Source organism: Anastrepha obliqua, chromosome 1, assembly GCF_027943255.1.
Source record: "Anastrepha obliqua isolate idAnaObli1 chromosome 1, idAnaObli1_1.0, whole genome shotgun sequence".
Classification (NCBI taxonomy): Eukaryota; Metazoa; Arthropoda; class Insecta; order Diptera; family Tephritidae; genus Anastrepha; species Anastrepha obliqua.
Window position 1 is genome coordinate 77,101,137 of NC_072892.1, and position 24,235 is coordinate 77,125,371.

At 38.7% G+C, this 24,235-nt stretch overlaps 1 protein-coding gene across 2 annotated transcripts; it reads left to right on the forward strand.

The window, feature by feature from the left end:
- The first annotated feature begins 304 nt into the window (after nt 1-304).
- Nucleotides 305-20,810, forward strand: LOC129251064 (xylulose kinase). Of its 2 annotated transcripts, XM_054890496.1 has the most exons (7): nt 305-603; nt 13,947-14,068; nt 14,124-14,235; nt 14,412-15,127; nt 19,705-19,926; nt 20,080-20,269; nt 20,338-20,810. In XM_054890496.1, the coding sequence occupies exons 1-7, from the start codon at nt 541-543 to the stop codon at nt 20,608-20,610; spliced, it is 1,698 nt and encodes a 565-aa protein (XP_054746471.1). In that variant the 5' UTR covers nt 305-540; the 3' UTR covers nt 20,611-20,810. The 2 variants fall into 2 exon arrangements, with proteins under 2 accessions (XP_054746471.1, XP_054746472.1); XM_054890497.1 differs by lacking the exon at nt 305-603 and having other exon boundaries at nt 13,979-14,068; nt 14,137-14,235.
- Nucleotides 20,811-24,235: the final 3,425 nt, after the last annotated feature.

The window sequence follows — 24,235 nt, forward strand, 5'->3', positions numbered from 1 at the left end:
ATGGCCAACATCAAACCATTAATCGGCTCCCAGCGAATTTGAGAAATCAGCATATTTGCTGACGTAAATAGCGTTACGACAGCAGCCAAACTTGCGTCATTTGTATGAATTATATGTATAATATATAATAATATATAATATAATATATAATGTTTCAAAGTTTGAAATTTATTTACCAAGCTGCTTGCTTAGTCTACTTTGCGCTTTAAATTGTGCATTGCGATTGAAGAAAATATTAAATATCGATAAATCGAAAATCGATTACACTTCCAAACAGTGGTAACAGCTGATGTTTGATTCTCAACTTTGGATTTTGGAAGTTTATGAAGTTTCGGGTCAGGCTTAAGTATAAAGAAATTTGCTAGCAGGTTGTAATAACGTGGGTGTAGTTGTTTCTGCAGGCAATGTGATTGGCGTCTCATTTCGTCAATTGACGCTAACATATATTGAGTGCGTTGTGGCTTTTTCATTCGTTATTTCACTAGATGATAATAAACCAGCCTTAATTATTTACAAGTGGAACTATACAAATTTTTCGGAATGACACCAAAATCGCATGAAGATAAAGTCAGTTATTTGGGCTTTGATCTAAGTACCCAGAAGGTAAGTAATTTCGCAATAAAACTGTGATTTAGTACAAGTTTTAGAAATGAAAACTTGTAAAATAGTATTTAAATACAAAATATAAATGCTTTACAATTCAGAGCCTTAAAATGGTAATTGATTGGTTTAAAACTATTTGTTTCGTGCTGTCGATAAGAGTTACTTTCCTAACTTTATGGGTGGGTTCAGTATAATGCCGCATAAGCAATTTTAGGAGACGTATAATGATTTATTTATTAGTTTTGCTGTCGAATGCAGATTTAAAATCGACAAAAAGATTGTGAGTGGTGATTTTCCTTTCATGGCTATTTTCCAAGACTTGACATATTGTGAATATCTGGTCGATGGTAGATTGATTTTTCAGGACTTAAGCTACACTGATAAGGTGAGGGTGAGGCTGCCATGGGAATGACACATGACGATCTGCCACCTCTCAGTTGAAAAGGATGGTCACATCCCTCAATTGTGGCAAAATATACTTTGAACTATTAAGGAAGTTATTTCCAAAAACAGAAAAATCAAATCAGAACCCTGATAAGATCGAATCAGTTGGTTGATAGTGGGATTCAGCGCTCCCTTCTTGTTTTTGTTGTTGTAGCAGCATACATATTCAGGGAATGTTACTGAAATGACAATCTTTGGTTGGATATAAATACGTGTTGTTGTTGTAGTTGTATCAGTATACTTTGCCCTGTCAGTGTAGTGTAAATCACCGGTCGTCTGCGTCTAGCTAATCTAACGGTAGGCCCAGGAAACTTGCTGTTTCGACATGTTGAGTCCAGGAGGAGAGGGGTGTTAGATGAGTGGGTTTGATGGGCATGTGAAAAAGTGGTTAGTGTCGTGCGGCGTGTCTTCACATGCCGGACATATGTTTAGTATGTCGGGGTAAATTCTGGCTAGGAAGGACCTGTCAGAACGTAATTGTGCTAATAATTGAGAATGTCGGCGTAATTGAGAACGTGCGTTCTGAAGTGCCTGGGAGGCGGCTTAGGCTCTAGCAGGTGTCTGCATGGGTGGGACGTGCAGTAGCACCCTAACAGAAACTGCTTGCTGAACAGTTTGTAATGCTCCCTCACAGGGAGCATATGCGCCTCTTCGTGTAGGTCTTGAATTGGGGACATCAGTATACATTCCGTCGCAGTCCGAATGACAGTTTTTTGATAAGTCTGCTGCTTCGTGTACTGCGAATCACTAGTTCCAGGCGACCAGACAAGCGCAGCATAGTTTAGAACCGGCGGGCTATTGCCTTAAATGTGGATAGCAACATTTTTTTGTCTTTGCCCCAAGTGCTGCCGGCAAGTGATTTGAGGACCTTGTTGCGATTTTGGACTTTAGTGGCAATAAAGGTTGTATGCGCAGAGAAGGAGAGCAAACTGTCGAGGGTAACCATCACGATTTTGGGGTTATTAACAGTCGGAATTGGTGTATCGTCGACTTTTACCTTAAGTTGCAGTTTGACCTCCTTTGTTCAGGTAGTGAAGAGGGTCACAAACTGTCTGGACCATTCCCTATGTGTCTTAGGGCCTGAGCAGGTCTTAAGATGGCACCACCCGTTACATTTATTGCACCTAACCGAGTTCTGGTCCAGGGTTGGGTTCAATACCAGGCCTGAAGAGAAGTATTTGGAGCAAACATGCTGCATAGGATTGCTCCTGTGACGATAGATTGGGGGTGGGGGTACGGTAGACTAGACAGGGCTAATTTACTGGGGCGATATCTCTTGATATCGGAAAAACCCCGAGTCATCTGGGTCGTTCCGATTACATAAAACCGACTGTGGTGGGGACGCTAGATCTCCCTTCTTATGGATTGGCAGAATACACTTAAATTCCACTCGGCAGGCATGCTTTCATCCGACCATATATTTCCTAGGTGCTGATGGATGCACCTTACCAGCTCCTCGCAACCATGTTTGAAAGCTCAGTCGGCAGTCCATCGGCTCCCGTGGCTTTGTTGTTCTTCAGCCGCACTAACGCTATTCTCACCTCGTCTTGGTCTGGTAGCAGAATGACAGTCCCGTCATCGACGATTGGGTATCGGGATCTTCACATTCTCTGGGACATGCATTGTTGTCACTAGTTAACAAGTATGTGGATGTCAATCACCAGTTCCCCTTCTTTGTTCGTATAGGACCTACATGTTACTTCTTTAAAATACATGCGTTCATTTATTAAAATTTAAAACCCATTTACCATTAATTTAATTTTATGTAACCAAACGTTTTTGGAATTGTGCATTCCGATGTTTCCCGTTATGCTTATTTGTAGTTAAAAAAAGGGGCGGATAATTTATGTATGTAAAATTACTTTTTTGTTCATGCATTCTAGGAATCAATGTTAACGCATTGGTTTTAAAAAAATTTTCTCTCACTTTGTGGCACACAGTTGTGTAAAACTAATTATGCCTGCTATGACCTTTACACAAATCTATTAGAACATGCATATTAATTTGGGTATGGGCTTTAAACATTCAGATCACGATAGTGCTCCACAAGTGGCAAGCAATCTCTTTTTGAAAGTCAAATAGTTCAATAAAAATTGATAAGCATAATAGCCTGTTTTATTATTAGTTTTTTTGCAATTGAAAATATTTACACGTACATATGTAGGCACGAATTAAGAAACGTATTAATTCAGACAAAAAAAAAACAATTGAGAAACCTGAAGGGAATGGCTTGTCATTACTGCACTTCTTTTTAATTGCACTACAATCGCCTTGACGATTTTAAATGAATTTATCAAAGCTCGATTTGGCTCCAATAAGAAGCATGTGAACCCAAGGCCTCTATATTACTATTAGGTATCCGTAGGAAATTCGTTTAAGGGTGGAGAAAGTGGCAGAACGGGTATACATAGTAATGTACTAAGTGTTTGTTTGTTAACAGTAATAGAAGCCCCGCCAGTGTAGGGCATATCACCGGTTGTCTTCGTCTAGCTCATCTAAAGGTAGACTCAGGAATCATGCTGTTTCGACGGGTTGAGTCCAGAGGGAGAGGGGTGTTAGATGAGTCGGTTTTAGGGGGCAATGGAAAAGGTGGTTAGTGCTTGTTTGTTTGTTTGTTAACAGTAATAGTAGCCCTGTCAGTGTAGTGTAAATCAGCGGTCGTCTTCGTCTAGCTCATCTACGGGTAGGCCCAGGAAACATGCTGTTTCGACGGGATGGGTCCAGAGGGAGAGGGGTGTTAGATGAGTCGGTTATATGGGGCATGTGAAAAGGTGGTTAGTGTCGTGCAGGGTGCCTTCACATGCCGGACATATGTTTGGTATGTCGGGGTCGATTCTGGATACTTAGGAGTTTAACCTGCTACAATATCCAGAACGTAATTGTGCCAGTGTTACACGTGTCTCACGAGGAAGCTGGAGCTCTTCATCTGCTATAGGTGGTGGTTGGACTCCGATGGCGGGTCGGGAGCTTAAGAAGGTGGTGACGGTCTCCCGGTGAATGCCGTTTATTGACTGTCTGAACACTGTCAGGTCCAGTAGATTACGGTCAGTTTTGTCCTGGATTTCGTCGGCGTAATTTAAGAGGTGTCTCCTGACGTGCCTGGGAGGCGGCTCAGGCTCAAGCAGGTGTCTGCAGGGGTGAAACCTGCGGTAACATCCTAGCAGAAACTGCTTACTGAGCAGTTTGTTATGCTCCTTAACAGGCAGCATTTGTGCCTCATTATGTAGATGTTGTATAGGTGATATCAGAAGGCATCCTGTCACGGTCCTTAAAGCAGTGTTTTGACAGGTCTGAAGCTTCGTCCAGGCGCAGCATAGTTTAGAACCGGTCGACATATTGCTTTAAAAGTCGACAGCAACATTTCCTTGTCTATGGCCCAAGAGCTGCCGGCGAGCAACTTGAGAACCTTGTTGCGATTCTGTACTTTAGTTGCAATAGCGGTTGTATGCGCTGAGAAAGAGAGTAAGCTGTCAAAGGTAACTCCCAAAATTTTGGGGTTGTTAGCCGTCGGAATTTGTGTATCATCGTGGTTGTTCAGGTGGTGAAAAGGGTCGCCGTGGATTTAGTAGGGGAGAGTTGTAAATTCCTCGCAGTGAAGAAGCGAGAAAGGCTGGCGAGGTAGTCGTTTACCTTGGAGCATAGGCCATCAATGTCATTGCCCGACGCCATTATCGTGCAGTCGTCGGCGTAGGAGACCAGGGAGACTCCCTCTGGTGGCTGGGGGAGTTTTGAGATAAAGAATTTGAAAAGCAAGGGTGAAAGGACACCACCCTGCGGTACACCTTGCTTTATTTTCCTCTGTTTAGATGTTTGGTCTCGAAATATCACCGACGAATGACGACCGCTCAGGTAGTTTGCGGTCCACCTCTACAGCCCTGGCGGGAGTGTCGACTGTAAAATGTTATCTAGTAGCGTGGCGTGGCTGACTGTATCGAAAGCCTGTTTTAGATCCAACGCTACTAGGACAGTCCTCTCGCAGGGGCGGTTTTGGTTGAGGCCGCGGTTTACCTGGGTGTTTATGACGGTGAGTGCCGTGATGGTGCTGTGCACTCTTCGGAAACCATGCTGGTGCGAGGCTAGAGTCAAGTGTTTCGTAAAGAGTGGGAGTAGAAGGGCCTCAAGAGTCTTCACTACTGGGGAAAGGAGAGTTATCGGACGATAAGACTCCTCATGGTTGGCGGGTCTACCAGGTTTCAGTAGTGGAACCACTCTCCCTAATTTCAAGTTATCAGGAATGGTGAGAGTGGCCATAGACAGGTTGGAGACCTTGGTGAGATATTCTACTCCCAATGGACTCAGCTTTTTCAACATCAGCATGTTTAGTCCGTCAGGGCAAATGGCTGGTTTCGTGTGTTTGATGACCCCATGAACCTCGTCGCTGGAGAAAGCAAGTGGCGCACTGTTGTATGCCAGTTAGTGCAGCCGTCTGGTGGCACTACGTTTGGATCTGTCGGCCGGAAAATGCAGAATAAATTGCCCGCTAAAGTAGTACGCGCATCTCTTCGGATCCGACGAAGCACGTAGTGTATGAAGCGAGCAGCGCCAGCTGTGATCGTCTTGCGGAATGCGCGTTCGCCTGCGCGCACATCGGTGGGAATGGGGAGAGCGGCAAAGATGTCTTCAGTAAATTCCGCGAATCTGGTCCAATCAGCTTTGTTCAAGTTGACGTATGACCGGTGATCCGCGGAAACAAAGTCGACAGGACTCTCGATCGAGATGATAATGGGCAAGTGGTCTGAGACAAGCGATAGCATATGTCGCCAGGTTATACTATTTATCTGACCTGCGCTAGCAATTGTGATATCAGGCGAGCTACAGCAATTGCCCACTACCCAGGTGGGGGCGTCGTCATTTACAGTGCTGAATGTCGAGTCGTCTATCTGCTCTGCCAATAGCTGTCCCTGTCATTTGGCAGACTTGAATGCCAAAGATCGTGATACGCATTGAAGTCACCTACTACCAATCGGTTTTCACCCCTAATGAGCGCACCAAAATCAGGGTGATATCCTGCCGGGCAGCAGGTGACAGGGGGTATTATTATTCCATGACATTCTAAGGTGGTATCTCTGCGGTCGATGCCTTCATCGATAAGACGATACTGCACTGTGTGGTGGACTATGAACGCTAAGCCTCCACCGTTGTCTCGCTCGCGATCATTTCTGTGCACATTGTAGCCGTCCCTGGTGATCAGGGGGGAGTTGGCGTGCAGTTTGGCTCTTGGACCGCAGCTATCTTGATACCATGTCGGCTCATAAAGTCGACTATCTCGTCAATCTTACTCGTAAGTCCGTTGCAGTTTAGTTGTAAGAGTTTAAAACTCCTCGGGAGTGTGATCGTAACTCGGGGGGTGAGGGACGCGTGGTGTTGTCTGCGTTGGTCCTGCTGTGCGTTCCGCAAGAGTTGTTGTGGCCTGACGTTGACAGACGGCTGCACCGCAGAGGGCGGTTGCGGGTGCAGAGCTCTGCAGCAGGGGGCAACGAAGTCGCGTGTCCACTCACGGGTGGTGCGCAGGCCAGAGCACCTCCGAGAGTGGCACCAGCTATTGGAGGAATTGCATTGGACTGTTGTCAGATTCCGAGGGACTCTGGTCTGACACACGGGGGAGACTGTGCGGGGGACCAAGAGCTGCTGGTTTGTCCCCGCACTGGGATAGGAGCAGGAGGGTTGTGAGCCGTTGGGGGAGTTGTATTGCTCATGGGGGCTCCTTACTGTTGAGGTGTTATTGGTGACGGCAGTTTGAAGTGCCGGCACTGAGGGCGGTAGCGCCGTTGAGGCAGGGGCCGCTTGATGGCGGGAGCAGCACGTGGCCACATACCTTGTGGACCACTCCCTATGATTCTTAAGGCCTGAACAGGTCTTAAGATGGCACCACCCGTTGCTTTTGTTGCACCTAACCGAGGTGGAGCCGTTTGTGGCAGATGCAGCAGTAAAATACCTCTGGTCCAGGGTTGCTTCGACGCCAGCCCTGAAGAGAAGTATTCGGAGCAAACGTGCTGCATGGGATTGCTCCTATGAAGAAAGATTGGGGGTGGGATACGGTACACTAGACAGGGCTAGTTTACTGGGGCGGCAGCCCTTGGTCGGGAAAAACCTGAGTCATTCCGGTAACGTAGAACCGGCTGCCATGGGAATGTCCACGGCGACATCCTTTACCACCTGGACAAAGGAGGTGACACAATACACTCGCTAAAACCTTATAGGCGATATTTAGAAGAGTAATCCCGCGGTAATTGGCACAGATTGCAGAATCACCCTTCTCATGGATTGGGCAGAGAACAATCGGTAGGTATGTTTCATCCGACCATATTTTGCATAGAAGCTGATGCATGCACCTTAGCAGCTTCTCGCCGCCATGTTTGAATAGCTCAGCGTCTCTCTTCCTTTCTTAGCTCTCAGTAACGATCCCACATGGCAGCATCTACTCTTTCTGCGGCAGCATGACATTCCTCGTCGGACCAACTTTTTTTTCGGAAATCTGATTTCTTCTTAGGCGGCGGTACGTAGAGAACGAGAAATGTTACTCCATTGCTGTTGTTGTTGTAGCAGCATAAACATTCCCAATACATATACGGGGTATGCTGCTGAAGTGACAGTCCTTTATAATATAAATCCGGGTCATTCCGGTTACGTAGAACCGACTGTCGTGGGAACGACATTGCTCGTAAATGCCGGTTTTTTGGGCAGTACTCTTTGAGAGTAGGAATGAGAGTCGGGGGGCGAATCTTCTGGCTGTCTGTTGTGATTGCAGCTTTTCGATGTTGAACATTATTTGCGTAGGTAGATGCACGTTTTTGCTACACAGAGACGTGTGCGCAGTTTGGCTGCAACGATATTAAGATCCGAGTCGATGTTGGCTCCTCGGATCGTACGTGCATCTAAAACACTAGAAGCGTGTCTTCCATCTATCACAAAATGATCAATCTGGTTTTGCGTTTTTCGATCAAGAGACAGCCAGGTAGCTTGGTGTATCTTTTTATGCTGGAATCTGGTGCTGCAGACTACCATGTTTTGGGCCCCGGCGAAGTAGTTCAGGCACTGTCCGTTACCGGATGTTTCGTTGTGCAGGCTGAATTTTTTCGACTGTGGGACCAAAAATTCTTTTCTTGCCCACCCTGGCATTGAAATCGCCAAGCACGATTTTTATGTCGTGGCGGGGACAGCGCTCGTTGGAGCGTTCCAGACGCTCAGAGAAAGAATCTTTGGTTGCATCATTCTTCTCTTTCGTCGGTGCTTGGGCGCAACTAGGCGGCAGTCTTCTTTGACGATGGCATACAAAAGCTGGTCCGAAGGTACGATAAATGGCTCAATAGTAATGGGAATTATTTAGAAAAGTAGAGTAAAGTATGGCCTTTCAAGTGAATAAATGATTTTTGGAAGATTTTTACTTGCTGTTTCTTTATGCCAAAACGGTACTTACTTTAAAAACACGTCTCGTACATATGTATGTATATTATAATATTTTACCAAAATAAATTGTTGCACATCACGTGAAGCGTAATGTATTGACCGGGTCAATAGCTGCACGTCAGAACGTCACGATAATGCTCCACAAGTGGTAAAAAATCTTATCGACTTTTTGAAAGTCACATAGTTCAAATAGTGATAAGCATATTACGTCAGCCGTGCTTTATTATTAGTTCGTAGGCAATTAAATTTTAAAAATATTTATACGTATATACATACATATGTATACAGGCACGACTAAGAAAGCTTCTCTATATTACTATCATATATTTGCAGCAAATTCTTTCAGGACCGATCGATATGGGCAGGCAAGCAGATCTGCTGGATTTAATTCGTTGCTCTATTTCTTATTCTTGTGTTCATAATTTTTCCTACATTCAAATTTAGAAATTGTTTTTCAGACGACTTCTTAAGATTCAAATGGTACATGCGGCAATTTTTATTGGGAAGTTTCTGGGATACGTATACGAAAACGATTCATTGCAGCCCTCCGAGGCGAAGAATACTTAAAACGTTCGTAATCTCCTATGCCGCGTGAGCGGAAGGCGATGCAAAGTTTCTTAGGACTGTCGTCGTACTTTAGGAAGTTCGTTGAGGAATAGGAAGTTATTGTTAAACTGTTGTCAGATATGTTGAGGTAAGATATAAGGTTCGATTTGCGTGGTAAAGAATTAGCCGATTTGAAACGATTAAAATCCGCCCAACGCGCCAGTTTTCATATTTTATGGCGAAAGCAGTGATCAACGACGATCAAGAATTCTAAGCCGAATTTATCTAAGTTAGTATATGGAAAAGTTTAAATATGGTTTTGTGTCGTACTCGCCTATATCTACGATGTTTAAATGTACAAAATGACTTCAGCACGTTTTGGTTTTACGATACTACGATGGATTCAGGGATGAGGTTCATTCGTATTTTCAAATGAGGAATTCAATGGTTCCTTTCAGTATAGCTGTATAGGCCGAAGATAACTATTGAACGACATTATGCATTTCACATTTACAGGAATTTTCAATTATCTCAGTTAATATACGATTTTTTTGTTTTGTTGTGTTGGTGGACATTTCCTGAACATATATATGACTACAGTTTCAACTATTGGCATACTTAATTTTTTTGACGAGGGTAAAAGTGTTTTGAGACGCTCGATGATCAAAAAATCAGAATCATCAACAGTACCACGGAATCAACCTTGAGACTTTTTCTTGTTCCCAAAACAGAAAATTCATATGAAAAGATGGATATTCGCAATATTTGTGACATTCTACATTGTGACCATACTAAAGCGCTTTTAGCCAGAGGTGATTAGAGGATTCTGTCAACTGGTGGTAGAAATCTTAATTTGAACTTACGAAGACTTAACGATTCGGTCGAAATATGTTACATTATGAAAAACCACCATTTACTTTTTGTATTTGTTTATTTATATTTTTAATGAGATTTTGCTATTTTTAGGTGCATGAAAATATGATTTTTAAACATTTTATGGGTTCCGTTAAAAGATTTACTAAATTTAGCACAGAAGTCAATCAGAGCTCTTTGTGTAAACATATTTATCAACAAAACTGACATAAAAGCTCCTTTAATTAATTTAATTAGCTCCTTTTTATATATGTATAAGAAGTTTGGTGTTCTCGGTAGAAATGAACTTAATATTTGCATCAGAAAAAATATTGTTTAAATTAAGTTTTATAGAAGTCTCCTTGACAAAAAAAATCAAATTGTACTAGAATCTTATTTATACATTAATGACTTCCACAAACACTTCTACTTCATTTAATGTATGCTTGGATTCATTAAAACTTGCTAGGTTTTTTGCACTTTTCGACGTAGAAGGAGTGCCATCATTCAGAATTTAAAAAATCGGTGTATTTATTGAAAATAACGTGTTTTGCCCATATCCAGTTTTATACGGATATATGCTACGAAAGCAAAAAAATTCATTTATATTAATTTCAATTATCAAACAATTAGTATTAATTTTTAACATTATTTGTTTAGGTCACAACCTAAAATCCTTAAATGTCGAGCCACCTTAGTGTTAATAGCGTCTAGTTTTCCGGCTGATGCAAACGTTTTGTTAGGAACTGTTTTTACCCGTTGCAACGTTAAGGCCATTTTAACCAATTTCCCCGCCGAACAGTTAAAAACAGTTTACGACGAGGTTACTTTCCTTTCAAATTTAAAAATAAGCAGCACTTGAAAACCAGAACCGAAAGTTAGAGGACGGTATTCAGCCATCAAAGGAATCTATCTTCAGCATATAGTATATATATTCAGTATATACCTTTATGCAATAAGATCACTTACATATATACATTAAAAAATAAACTTTTAAATAACTATATTAACTCAGGAAGTTAGTTCATTTAATTATTTAAAAAACTATACCATGTTTAATCAAAAGACTCGATCAACAGTTAACCATTCATGGAACCATTCTCAGTGCATAGGCTGCGTTAAATTATTTAACAATACAAGCCTACTGTCTCATAGCTGTGCGCTTTATTAAAAAAAAAGCGATAATAAAAGCATTTTAAAACTGCAACAACAAACAAACAAATTGAGCTATCTTAACAACGCACAAAAATCAACAAGACACTCAACATCCAATTTAATGGATATCTAGCGAAACTGCAACAAATCATATCCGTGTCTAATTCTTATTGGAGAGCGTTTTCCTTCTTTCTAATCTTACATGCATATTAACTTTATAGGTTCACATGCAATAGCGCCCCGTCTCGCCTTAATTTAATTGCCTGTTAAAGTATTATCCTCAATATCAGTAGGGTGAGTACTGCTAACTGACTATCATACAGTGTTTATCAAAGACATTATTTTCAGTTTTATTAACTATCTAATACATTACACACAACCTTGTTGTGCTTTAAAAAAAGTAAGTGAATTGTAAGAAATTGAGAGCAACTATTATTTCCGTTTATCTGCTTGCTAATGTATAAGTATAGTACATATGTATGTATCTATCGACTCCTCGATCGATTTGCAAGCGGGCATAATATACGAACACGTATACTGGCTTTTTGCTGCAGTATTCTTCATTGATTTGCTGAATGTACATATTTGAATAGGTATAACTCGAAAAGTTATGGGAATCCCATTACGAAACTTGCAGGGATTACTGTGTATACCTATTACAAAAAAAGCAAAATATCTGAGGGGCTCTGTTTTTCGGAAAGTGTAAAAGAAACATTTTTCTATAAAGTTTACATATGTTGTCCTAAAAAATTGGAAAACAAATAATTTTTTATTTATTTACTTTAAAAAACTCTATACCAAAATGTTCAATATTTAATAAATCTCAAAATATTAAAATTTTTTCGGTTCCTTATTATGCTGTGTAGGCTTGACTACTATACTACGTTACTAGAATACTACATTTTTAAAAGAATTGACGACAATACATTCATATTTTCGAGCTTGGTAGATATTTTCTAAATGGTATACTAGCTTAATGTGGCGCGCATTTTTGAAGTAGTAGAAAAGGCGAAAACTAAGTCCAATATCTGAAATAATTTTGTTGACATAAGTTCTTTTGGCCTGAATTGAACATTATATATAATAAATTATAATGGAAACAATAGATAACCAGGTTATTCCACATGAAAAAAAAATCTTTTAGAAACATGTCATGTTTAACATTTCTCCATTATTGCGTTGGGTTCTTACATATCCAATATTAGATAAAAAATTATTATGTTTTAAATAGTTATATGAAGCCTAATGCCGAATAAAGTTGTTTGAATAGGCTCAATGCGAAAAATAAAAAATATATAAATACATATATTTATATGTGCACATACATAAATACTCACGTTAAAGCATTACTTTTCCAACAAATCTTGTAAATTTTGTGTATAAATTTACTAATTCTTAACTGGCAGATAAGCAGAAAGTTTAATTTTCACAATCTTGTTCAAATATAATGTATGCATAGTATATAACTATCTTAGTAAATCTCTTACCTAAACTAGCAAAATTTATAAATTTTGTGACAATCCGTGAGTACTAATCGAGAGTAAACGAACCAGCTGATATGCTTTCTTCTACCAATTTTTATAAGTGATGGATAGTTTTCGTTAGTGATTAGTTCGTTAACTTTTTGGATATTTCTCTTCGGCAGAGATATTTCGCTTCATATTTGGATTGATGGATGATTATTTCATTAATTGATTAACGGAATTGTCAAAAAGTGAAGAGAGGTGCTAACGCATGTATTTGTAGATAATGTTGGAAAGTAGTAAAATTTGTAAAGAAAATGTGCAAATTGTATTCTATCTACTAGATAATTTTATTGATGAGCATTTTTATGAGCATATTGATAAAACTTGTGCATCAAAGCATTATCTTTCCTACAGACAATCTTAAATTAGAGCGGCGACCGATGCCGTGGTGGATTTAATAGAGATTTTTGTTTGGTTTAAAATTTTCGTGTTGAAATTGCTGCTCTGAAAAATGTCTCGAATGAAAATTTTCTATATACATTTGTAATATGTCTTTATGTGGTGTATGTTTTTTTTCCGCTTTAACAACAATATACCAAATGTTGTTATTAATTATTGGTTGAAAGTGGTTATGTTCAAATATGCATCGGGGATTTTTTTGGGGATAACTGCGGCCTGATAGGAGGACGAGGTATAAAAAATCTAGCATCACCAAGCCTAATCCGCTTTCAAAATAGGATATTCCAGTTGGTTACTTTACACAAATTATAGGGGCATGAGAGATAAACGACGATGCCGCTTTAATTTAGGTTTGTCTGATAGATCCTGGAGGTGTTGAACTCGGTCCGTACCGAATTTCACCTGCGCACATTTTAGTAAAATTTAATTTGGGCTGAACGTTAATTTTTTCGAATGAAAAATACTCATACTCAAACAATTATAGAGCTTGTAACATCAGATGGACGAACAGAAATTGGACTTCGATGTACAAAAAGTGGGCGGGGGTTTTGTTCGATTTCAATAATATTTATGTTTGGGGGAGTTTTATTAAGTTGCTGTCAAGATATACACGTCTACATTTTGTTGCCATCGTATTTCTATTTTTCGGTTTGTAACTTTTACCCAATTTAAGTAATTTTGCTTCATTTATAACAGAAATATGATGTTTTGTTACTTTAATATCCGCGGTCACTTGTGCGTAAGGATATTAAAATTTTATACACATACCGGGTGTAAAACGCTCAGAATGATGAGAGGAGTCCACTTAACCATGCCTGTCCAAATAATACATTTATTTCGATGAAAATTGGTACACATATTATTCTTTGTCCAAGGTAGTTTGGTATGAAAAATGGGCGAAATCGGTAAATAACCACGACCGCCTCCATTCGGACTACCATTTATTTACATCGGAAACTTACCGAAAGATTTTTAAAGTTTTTATATTGAACTATGAACATTTTTATATTTTAGCTCAAAGCAGTCCAGTTGTCTTCCAAGCTCGAGGTTTATGCAACTGCTGAGGTGAAATTCGACTCTGACTTACCCGAATTTCGCACGAGCGGTGGGGCTAATTCCAGTTCAAGAAAGCATGAGTAAGCAAACTTCATAAGAATGAATTACATATGTCCTAAAAGCATATATTTAAAGAGTTTTTGTGCAGCCAGTAATGTGGGTAAAAGCAATTGACATTGTGCTGGATCGTTTGGTAATGCAAGGTGCTGACCTTAGTACTGTTACGGCGATAGGGGGCTCTGCTCAGGTAAACCACAATTCTCTTGTGTATCCTAAATATCTATAACCTATTAAATTGCTGCTAAGCCTAAAAACACAATGTAAAAATTATTGGACCGAAAATCAAAAAAGAAATTAACATTTAATTATTCGACTCTATTTTTAATAAAATGTATAGATTTAATAAAAGTTTACTTTTAACAGCAACATGGGTCCTTATATTGGTCACGCCATGGTGTTAATACTTTGAGGAATTTGGATTCAGACAAATTTCTCCACGTTCAAATAGATGACTCCGCCTTTACAGTGAACCGTACTCCTATTTGGATGGATGGCTCAACAGAAAAGCAATGCATAGAAATGGAAACTGCAATCGGAGGTCGTGCGGAGATGGTGGATATCACTGGATCAAAGTGTTATGCTCGATTTACTGGTCCACAGATCCGCAAAATTTATCAAGATCGCTCCCACGCCTACGAAGAAACCCAACGTATTTCCTTGGTTAGCAGCTTTTTGGCCTCAGTGTTTCTGGGTGATATAGCACCAATAGACTATGGTGATGCATCTGGCATGAATCTTTTTGACATTAAAAGAAAATCTTGGTCAAAACAATGTTTGAACTCCTGTGCGCCTGACCTGGAGGATCGATTAGGCAAACCCGTTCCCACCAGCACGATAATTGGCAATATTTGTAACTTTTTTGTGCAACGCTTTGGGTTTCCTCCTGAATGTAAAGTTACTGCGTTTACCGGTGACAACCTGTCGGCACTGTCTGGGATGGTCGTTGAGCAGGACTGTTTGGTAATGTCTTTGGGAACAAGTGACACATTAATGATGAATCTAAAAGAACAACCACATTTAGAAGAAGGACACGTGCTGTGCCATCCAACCGAAATTGATCAATTTATGGGTTTGTTATGGTAAGTTTGATTAGTAAATTTAATCTAAAGATGTTGATTCCAAGGTCATTTTATATATAATATGTACAGAAGTCGGAGCGTTTTTCAAGAAATATTAACAACAAGGAGAAAAATTGCCATTCCCATGGCAGCCGGTTCTACGTTACCGGAATGGCTCGGGTTTTTCCCGGCCAAGGGCTTGCCGCCCTGGTAAACTAGCCCTGTCTAGTGAACCGTGTATTAAGCCCAAAAAATGTTGTATTTTTGATTGCAAGAAATCGGTTATTACCGTATACTACCTTTTCCTTTTGAAGTCTGCTACTTAAAAACTTCCAGTGAATTAATTAAGTTTGGCTGAGATTTTATACAGAAAGCAAGAAAAAAAAATATTGGTACAATTAAGTTTTCCGCCGACGATTATTGCTGCCATGTGGAGAAGTCGTTTTGGTGGCGAAAAATCTTCGATGTATTATAACATACACCTTCTCCCCACTTGCACCCATACTTAATATAACATAGCCTGAATTTCCCCTTTAATCTGAATGAATATTTGAAATGGTCTTTGAGAGACTCTTTCATACCCCTACATACTGATGCACTAGGATATTATTGCTTTATTTGAATCAGCTGATTATCAGCAAGGTCGCAACGTTACCTCATGAAAGAGGACGGCAATTAGGCAACTAATAATGAAGAAACACTAGAATATTATTGCAGACACACTTTCCAGGTTGTCTATGCAATGAAGACGGTAGAACTCATCCTATAGTTCACAATGAGGGTCCCCTAATATATTTTATAACGGAGGACAATATAAAATTTGCAATTCACAGTTTCAAACCTTATAAATCATCGGGACCAGATGGAATCATCCCCCCTGACCTGCAACACACAATTAGTATGATTGCACCTAGACTCGCCTCAATTTTTGAGGGAGCAGTACGATTTAATTATATCCCTAAGAAATGGGCTGAGTAAAAGTGGTCTTCATTCCCAAAGCAGGAAAAACCACACATTCGAAACCGAAGGACTAAGGGCCGATTAGTCTATCATCCTTCCTGTTAAAAACGTTAGAGCGATTGCTAGATGGGCACATCAAAGGAAAGATTAGCCACAAGCTATCACCTTCTCAACATGCATACAGCAAAGGCAAATCAGTAGAGACAGCACTCCACTCGCTAGTCGACACGATTGAGAAATCATTTCACTAAAAGGAATACACTCTTGCTGTTTTTCTGGACATCGAGGGTGCTTTCAATAACATACACCCGGAAGCAATTACCAAATCGCTAACGGAAATGGGAGTAAACAGAGCGTTCGTCTTGCTCATAGAACGAATGCTAGTCGGGCGGACGATACGCGCAGGTTTGGGTGAAACATCTATTAAGAAATTTCCGATCAGGGGTACACCTCAGGGTGGGGTAATTTCCCCACTCTATGGAGATTTACCGTCAATAGTCTCCTTCAGGAACTGGAAAAAATGGAAGGTAAGATAATTTCATATGCCGATGATATTGTAATAGCAATCTCTGGCAAACACCTTCCAACTATGTGTGATCTTCAACAAAGAGCTCTCAACAGACTATCACTAGCTGCAAAAGTCGAGGACTAGAAGTAAATCCGGAAAAAAACGGAACTGATACTGTTCAGCAGAAAACATAAAATACCTGTTCTTCAACAAATACTTTTAGGGGGAAAACCCCTTAAGGTAACAGAAATCGCTAAATATCTAGGACTTGTACTGGATAGGAAGCTAAATTGGGGGCTCACAGTCGCAGATAGAGTATGCAAAGCTACAACGACGCTATACTCCTGCGGAAGGCTCATTGGGGTTTGAAACCTAGAATGATATACTGGTTGTATACAGCAGTAATTAGACCAATTCTCTACTACGGTTTTGTAATATGGTGGAATGCCCTGGAGAAGGGCGTAAGCTTTAAAAAAGTTTACAGGGTCTAAAGACTTGCATCTGTTCTTATAACCGGTGCAATGTCAATCACACCATCGAAAGCAATATATGTGATATTAAACTTCCTTCCGGTAGATCTGCAGGCAAAGTACATTGCGCGCAGTGTAGCAATAAGGCTGATCACTTTAAGTAAGTGGTCAAACATAGACTATGGCCACGGTAAAATCCTGGATGGCACGTTGGGGCTTCACAGACAGGTGGACCATACAGTTCCCTCTATACTCACCACTACAACGTTCGTGACCCTCCTACCCTCGAGGGAAGAGTGGGAACGGGACGTGGTAAGACATGCTGATGACAATAATGAAAGCCGTAACACTGGTACAGCGTGATGCGATACCTGGAGATGATATCTACATTTTCACTGATAGCCAGGCGGCGATAAAGTCCCTGACAAAACAGTCGACAAACTCCATGGTAGCCATGAAATGCCGCGCATCTCTTAACGAGATGGCTGAGTCATTTCACCTAATAATAGCATGGGTTCCTGGCCATTGCGACATTGAGGGGAACTGTAGAGCCGATGAACTAGCGAAAGTCTTATGTTGACTTATGAGTACATAGACAACGATATAGGTATACCTTGCAAACATGTAGACTACATATCCGCGAGGAAATTGTAAGAGCAGCGAACAAAAGATGGCGTAACGAAGCCACTTGCAAAATAGCCCGACAGATGTGGCCGACTCTCAATGATAAACGCACAGAACTTCTACTAAGAAGAGATTAGCATAGTCTTAACACACTGCTTTCAGTTATTACGGGGCACTGCCTAATCGGTAGACACGCCCAGATAATGGGTGTGCAAACACATGACTTCTGTAGAAGTTGTCTAGACGAGGAAGAGACGATCCCGCACCTTCTGTGTCACTGTCCTGCTCTATCCAGACGTAGACTCGCCATTTTGGGCGGACATTTCTTCAACGAATTAGAAGACCTTGGCTCTGTCGAAATTAAGGATCTTGCGAAATTTTTTAATAGCACTCATTGGTTTCAGGAGGGGTAGGGGCTAGTTCCCCACGCGGCATCGTAATAGGCCATGAGCCTGAGTGTGTCCTACAATGGACAACCGCTTCAACCTAACCTAACCTCACCTTTGAATATAAGTATACATATGTTATCATTATTATTATTTTTTGGATTTAGCACTACGACTTGAAAAGGACTCTGAATATTTCTTTCACCTCCACTTCCTTAATATATGTTAGTATTTGCCCTTTTTTTTGATTGAGTTTATGGTGTGGGCGACATTTTCATCAAGAGGAAAAGCAAATATTCGCTTTGTGTCGAACAAAATGAGTTCTAAAATATACACTGAATTGTTGGACGACGTTCTCATCTAATTTTTGGATGATAAAATGGATGAAGACAGCATTTTCCAACAATATAATTGACCATTAAGAAAGTTTGGGAAGATTAGGTCCGTACTTTGCTGTAAAATTTAGTTTAATCAATGCCAAAACGTATTTTTGAAGTTATTAATAAAAATTTAGGACCAATTAGTTTTTAAAAATTGTAATAGACTGTAATATGTCTGTATTAAAAATTAAGTTTATTCGTTTATATGTATATGTTCTTATTCTAAGTATGCTATTTAAAATGCAACCATTTAAGTAAAGCAGCAACAACGAAACTTGTAAGGCCTTGCTTTCAGATCATTTTTCAATATGTGGCGGATGCTACTTTTAGATATTTTCAGTGCTTTCGTCATTTGATTGGCACTTCGTCGGCGATTTTGCTCAAGTCGCTTCTTTACTTTTTGAACCATTTCACCATTACTCTCAGCAAAATGCTTCCGCGCGCTTGTAAACAAGTGCATCAGCTGCGCTTCGAGTGCCGGACCCTGTACTTGGAGGTTGCTATCTGCTGGAGATGACCGCTATTAGAAAATACTTTTTTGGTATTTTGACATATACGGAGGCTTATATTCTTATTAATGTTTAGGGTATACTGGTGGACCGACACTTGACTAGTCATTTTAGTAACACGACAGTCAGTGTCGTGGTAACGGAAATAAGCTAAGTCGAATGGCGTGCAATTTCTTCAAATTCTAAAACCATTAAAAAAAATATTGAATCCAGAATCAAAGAATAGTGGTAATTTTTTGCTATGTAATAAACTATTGGTGAAGCGATTTTTCAGAGGCTTGAAGCTATATGCTAGAAATGTTTTCCATTTTATATCCGTCCGTTTCGTGGTTTAGTTTTATAAATCATCCTAAGTTAAAAGTATGTTAAGTTTTAAACCATACTCCAAAACAAGATATTGTAGAAATACGCAGAATAAAAAGATCAACTGGTATCGATGATGTAAATTAGAGAGTGAGTTTGTTGAACAGTTTGCTTATTCATAAGTAACAGAATATTATATACATATGTATTTAGGTACTTTAATACTTCTTACATATTAAAAAGAAACATTCTTGGAATGTATGAAAATAACTGTGAAAACGCAGATAGAAAGAGAATAGGAGAATAAGCTGATACAATAAATAGTAAGCGAATTAAACATTAGGACGCTTAACAGATATATTTTTACACGTATTGGGGTCTTGGAGATTCATGTATATCTGGAAAAATTACTGCTCAGTTTTAACTTTCCGTCATCATCATGTGATCTTTTTTTATAGCTTTCGAAACGGTTCTCTAGTACGTGATTCATTTAATAAAACTGAGGCTAATACTGACTGGAACAAGTTTAATGAACTACTTGACTCAACACCACGTGGAAACTACGGAAATATGGCGTTACATTTTCACTCTATTGAAATAATTCCTAATGTTAAGGGAGTTTTACGCTGGACTCGAAACAATTCAGCGGAAAGTTCTGAAGCAGCAAAAGGCGTACAAAAGTAAGTTCTGTATATCTAGATATTAAATATGTTAGTCATGTTCTTATGGGCGTTTCTAAATTATTTAATATAATAAATTATAAATGGAGATTTTTTCTAATGAGAAAATGTTCTGGTATGCTGATTAAATTACTTAACCTTTTTGTATATTAGATTCTTGTCGCCACAAACTGAAATTCGTGCGTTAGTTGAAGGGCAGATGCTTCATAAACGAGCCGTAGCTGCAGACATGGGCTTTCACTTCGGCGATGAGGCAAAAATTATAGCTACTGGAGGAGCATCCGTAAATAAATCGATTTTACAAGTGATTTCAGATGTGTTCAATGCACCAGTTTTTGTACAGGTTAAGTATAATTTTATAATAAATTTAGAACCAACATAATCTATTAGTTTTTATTTTATTTCAAACAGAATGAAAGTGAAGCGGCTTTATTTGGTGCTGCGTACCGTGCAAAATATGCACTTTATTTAAATTCTTTAAAAGAATCCAAATATGTGAATGAAAACGAAAATGGCAATGAAAAGCCTTCAACAGCCGTGCCATTAGGCTACCACGATTACATAATTCAATTCATTCCAAATCACTTGAAGCTAGTATGTGAGCCCAACAAGGATTGTGATCAAATTTATTCCCCAATGTTGGAACGTTACCGCAATATGGCATTAGTGTTGGCGAAAGCGTAGACGTACTTTCTATAACTTCCCACATTCCCCTTGATTTTTGATATTTAATATCTAAACAAAATCCAAAATTTTTCTAAAAAAAAAATTGTAAAAGCTAATGTTCCTTAAATTTGAACATTTTTTAAATTTCTATGCCGTTGTACAGGCACTATTTTTTGATATCAGTTATTTTGGTAAAATAAATAAGTTAAAAAGTTTAATTCAATTACTTTATAAATTATTGTATAAAGGTATGTTTTTCGTATTTTCGATATTTCGTGTGGGCGGCGCAAGCTCAGAACCTTCATCCTCAAAAAAGAATGAAGAAAGACAGTCAATTCTTTGTATCGGTTTTCCGATATTCAAGTTTTTAATTAAATTTAGTTTATATTTTTATTTCTACCAAGGAGTTCACAGCCATTTCCAGCTTTTAAATTTCTAAAAATTATACTATTCTCTACCAGCACGCCGTCGAGTATCCTCCTAGCTTCGAATATAGTTGTCAAATGATCGTTGTGATAGGAAGTTTCGTTATTCGATGTATATTAAGTAAGTTTATTCGGTGAGACCCTATGCTTACGTTTATTATACGGGTAGTATTTACATGGGAATTAAAGTTGTTTTAAATAATTTCTACATCCATAACAAATTAACTGGCCACACAAACACTTATATCACTTTTCTAAACGATGAGAGAACTTCATTCTGACAGGCATTTATATATTTTCTTATAATTAATTAATTCTTCAATATTTAGTTCATGTTCATATCTGGTAATTCTTAAGGGGGAACGCCACTGTGAAGGGCCAAAAAATAGTCGATTTTTGAGAATTTCTTTTTTTTTTGTAAGAAGGGATGATTATTTGAGGATCGTACAATTATGTTGATGTAAATTTTTATTAAAAAATATTGAAAATTGACAAATTTATGTAAATAAACGTAACGAGTTAAAAAAAATGACGTCATCTGGTGGCAGCGATACAGCATTGAATAATCATCTGAAATTATTTTAGATGCCTAGTAGCCTTTTTTTTGTTTTTTTTGACAAATTGGTGGTGATTTGAATTTCGATGTGCGTTTTTCACCATTTTTTTGATTTTCAACAGGCCCAAAAAAATAGTTATTTTCACAATTTTGAAAATCGGCTACGTACAATGATAGCCAATGCGATAACAAAAATTTTGAAAAAAAGAAAATTAAAATCGGTTCATTAGTCCTCAAGAAATGGTTGCCACCGTCTCAAAAAAAGTCGTTTCGAGAAAAACGCGTTTGAAATAAAGCATCGTATCGACGTACCGACGGGCGCTCACTTAAGTGCACATAGAATCGGGAATAAAGCGAATTTCGCTTTAAAATTTTTACAACATTTTCTTGAGTAATTATAGTATACTAACAATTTATGAAAAAAAAAATCGATTTTTTGAATTTTCACAGTGGCGTTTCCCCTTAACAGATCTTGAATTAATTGCATGAAATTTGTTTATCGATTGAGTACGATCATAGCAAGGGAATAAGCACATGCATCACCGCCTCATAGATTACCCTAATGTACATATTTGTGAAAGCAGCCCAGTTTTTTTCGTGTCCGTGGGAAAGCAGAAGAGTAAATTTGGGAACGCGTGCCTATGAAATGGTCTGCTCTGATGTAGCGGAAGAAGAGTAAATAGTCGCAGACAGTGTTGAATTGTAGGAGTTGATTGATTGAGTTGAATGCTGTAATGAGTTTACTGTTCTACTCAGATTTCTTGAAGTTAAATAACGACGTACGCCTTACCTAAAAGATGGCAGGGGCTAAGAAATATTCAGATTCTATACGTTACATACCATTTTGCAGTTATGCCTACGCTATGATAATGGATAGGCAAAACTGACGGTCCTACTCAATTGTAAGTTTAGCGAGGCCGACTCAGGAAAGCAATTGCAATGTTACAGCGGATAACTGGTTCTCTTCTGTATAACTGGTTAATGAAAAACGGGAGATACTCCATTATTTTGGGCATACAAAAACCGAGAAGTTGGCCCCACTTTGTAGGGCTTTACTGGCCAAATTAAAATAAAGCTGATACCCCTATACCTTCTATGTATCACAAAAACCAAAAAAGAGCTTACTTCATACAGGACTAGTTGCTAAAATGTAAACATTGGAAATGTTCTGTTATGTTTCAGTTAAGTTTTGAATTTTGTATTCGCATGTGTTTCAGAAAGATATTGATTAAAATAACAGGAAATTGTAATGAAATATAATTATAACAAAGGACAAACCAATGCAGTTGACAAGAAGTGAACAGCTATTAGGCACAAGTATACAAGCATAGGTGCACGTGCAGCGTATTTAGTTTGAAGTGAAGCGTGCGAACCTGTAAACAAAAAGTAAAGCAATAAAGTAAAGTGATTCAATAAAGCGAACAAGTTGTGTTGCCTTTGATTTGTGACTTTTATTTAACGGTCCAGTGATAGATCTCAGAGGAATTATCGTGAGACATTTCATTTGGATAAAATCGTGACAAATGTGTAACAATATTGTGTAACAAATGCCACAGAAAAGATGCCAAGTGAAGGTTTTTTTGTTTAAAAGTTTAGCATGTTCGTAGACCGATCCTCATTTGTACGCTCAAACGCTATTTCTTAACAAAGACATTACCAAAGGAAATAACTAAAATAACAACTTTCCAACCTCGAAAATCTAGGTAGAATAAGAGAAGAGCATGCCATCCGTGTCCACCAAAATCATACAAGAAGACAGTGTATAGATTTGTAACACGCATTAAGAAAGTATTTCTGTTAAAATTGACCTTTGCCGTTTTTTCTTATATACTCGTACATACATATACAGGGTTGGCCATATTAAACTGACCCATTGAGTAACCCTATAACTTTTTACTGTAATTTGAAATCTAAGGTTTACGTCAACAAGCCAAAGACACTAGGCGCACTTAAGGCCAATATCCGACGGGAAATAGCCGCCATATCGGCCGAGACGCTGGCCAAAACTATGGAAAACGCCGAAAAACGGGCACATTACGCTATACGAGCTAAGGGCGACCACTTGCGCGATATCATATTCAAAAAGTGATGTAAACGAATCTCCTTGAACTAAATTAAATGTTTTTCACAATGAAACACAAAAAAATGTTTCTTTTTCCATATTTTTTTAATAATCACATGGGTCAATTTAATATGGCCAACCCTGTATATGCATGTTTCTTTATTATAATAATTTAAGAGAACTGTTAGAGTTTGCTTTGTTTTAGTTTGCGATGTGTAAAAAAAAATTAATATTAATATATATTATTAATTTTTACATTTTTTTTTAATAATTATCTCAGCATTACCTTTTTTCATTTAAGACTTACTTACGTGTGTTCCTGCAGATTTAGGAGTTTGATACGTAACAAAAATTCCATACTTAAGAATAAAATACCCTTATTTTAAATACACATATTGCAGTCCACTCACTATACTTTTCCGTAATAGTTTAATCTTAACTAACCTGAAATATTCCAATTTTCCGCAGCTTCTTCAGATAGTTGGAAGAATACCACCTTTTAGGGAATGAGCTCCATGATGAAATACCATGTTTAATGTAGGAGACTTGGAATATAAAGCATATAGCAGTCGTATAATTTCGCTGCTTCTTAACAATAAT

Bases quoted from the DNA above. Each gene is read 5' to 3' on its own strand.
- LOC129251064 (XM_054890496.1), top strand. From the start codon at position 541: ATGACACCAAAATCGCATGAAGATAAAGTCAGTTATTTGGGCTTTGAT. The intron at 14,069-14,123 runs GTAAGCAAACTT...ATATATTTAAAG, and splicing joins TCCAGTTCAAGAAAGCATGA to AGTTTTTGTGCAGCCAGTAA. The intron at 15,128-19,704 runs GTAAGTTTGATT...CTTTTTTTATAG, and splicing joins CAATTTATGGGTTTGTTATG to CTTTCGAAACGGTTCTCTAG.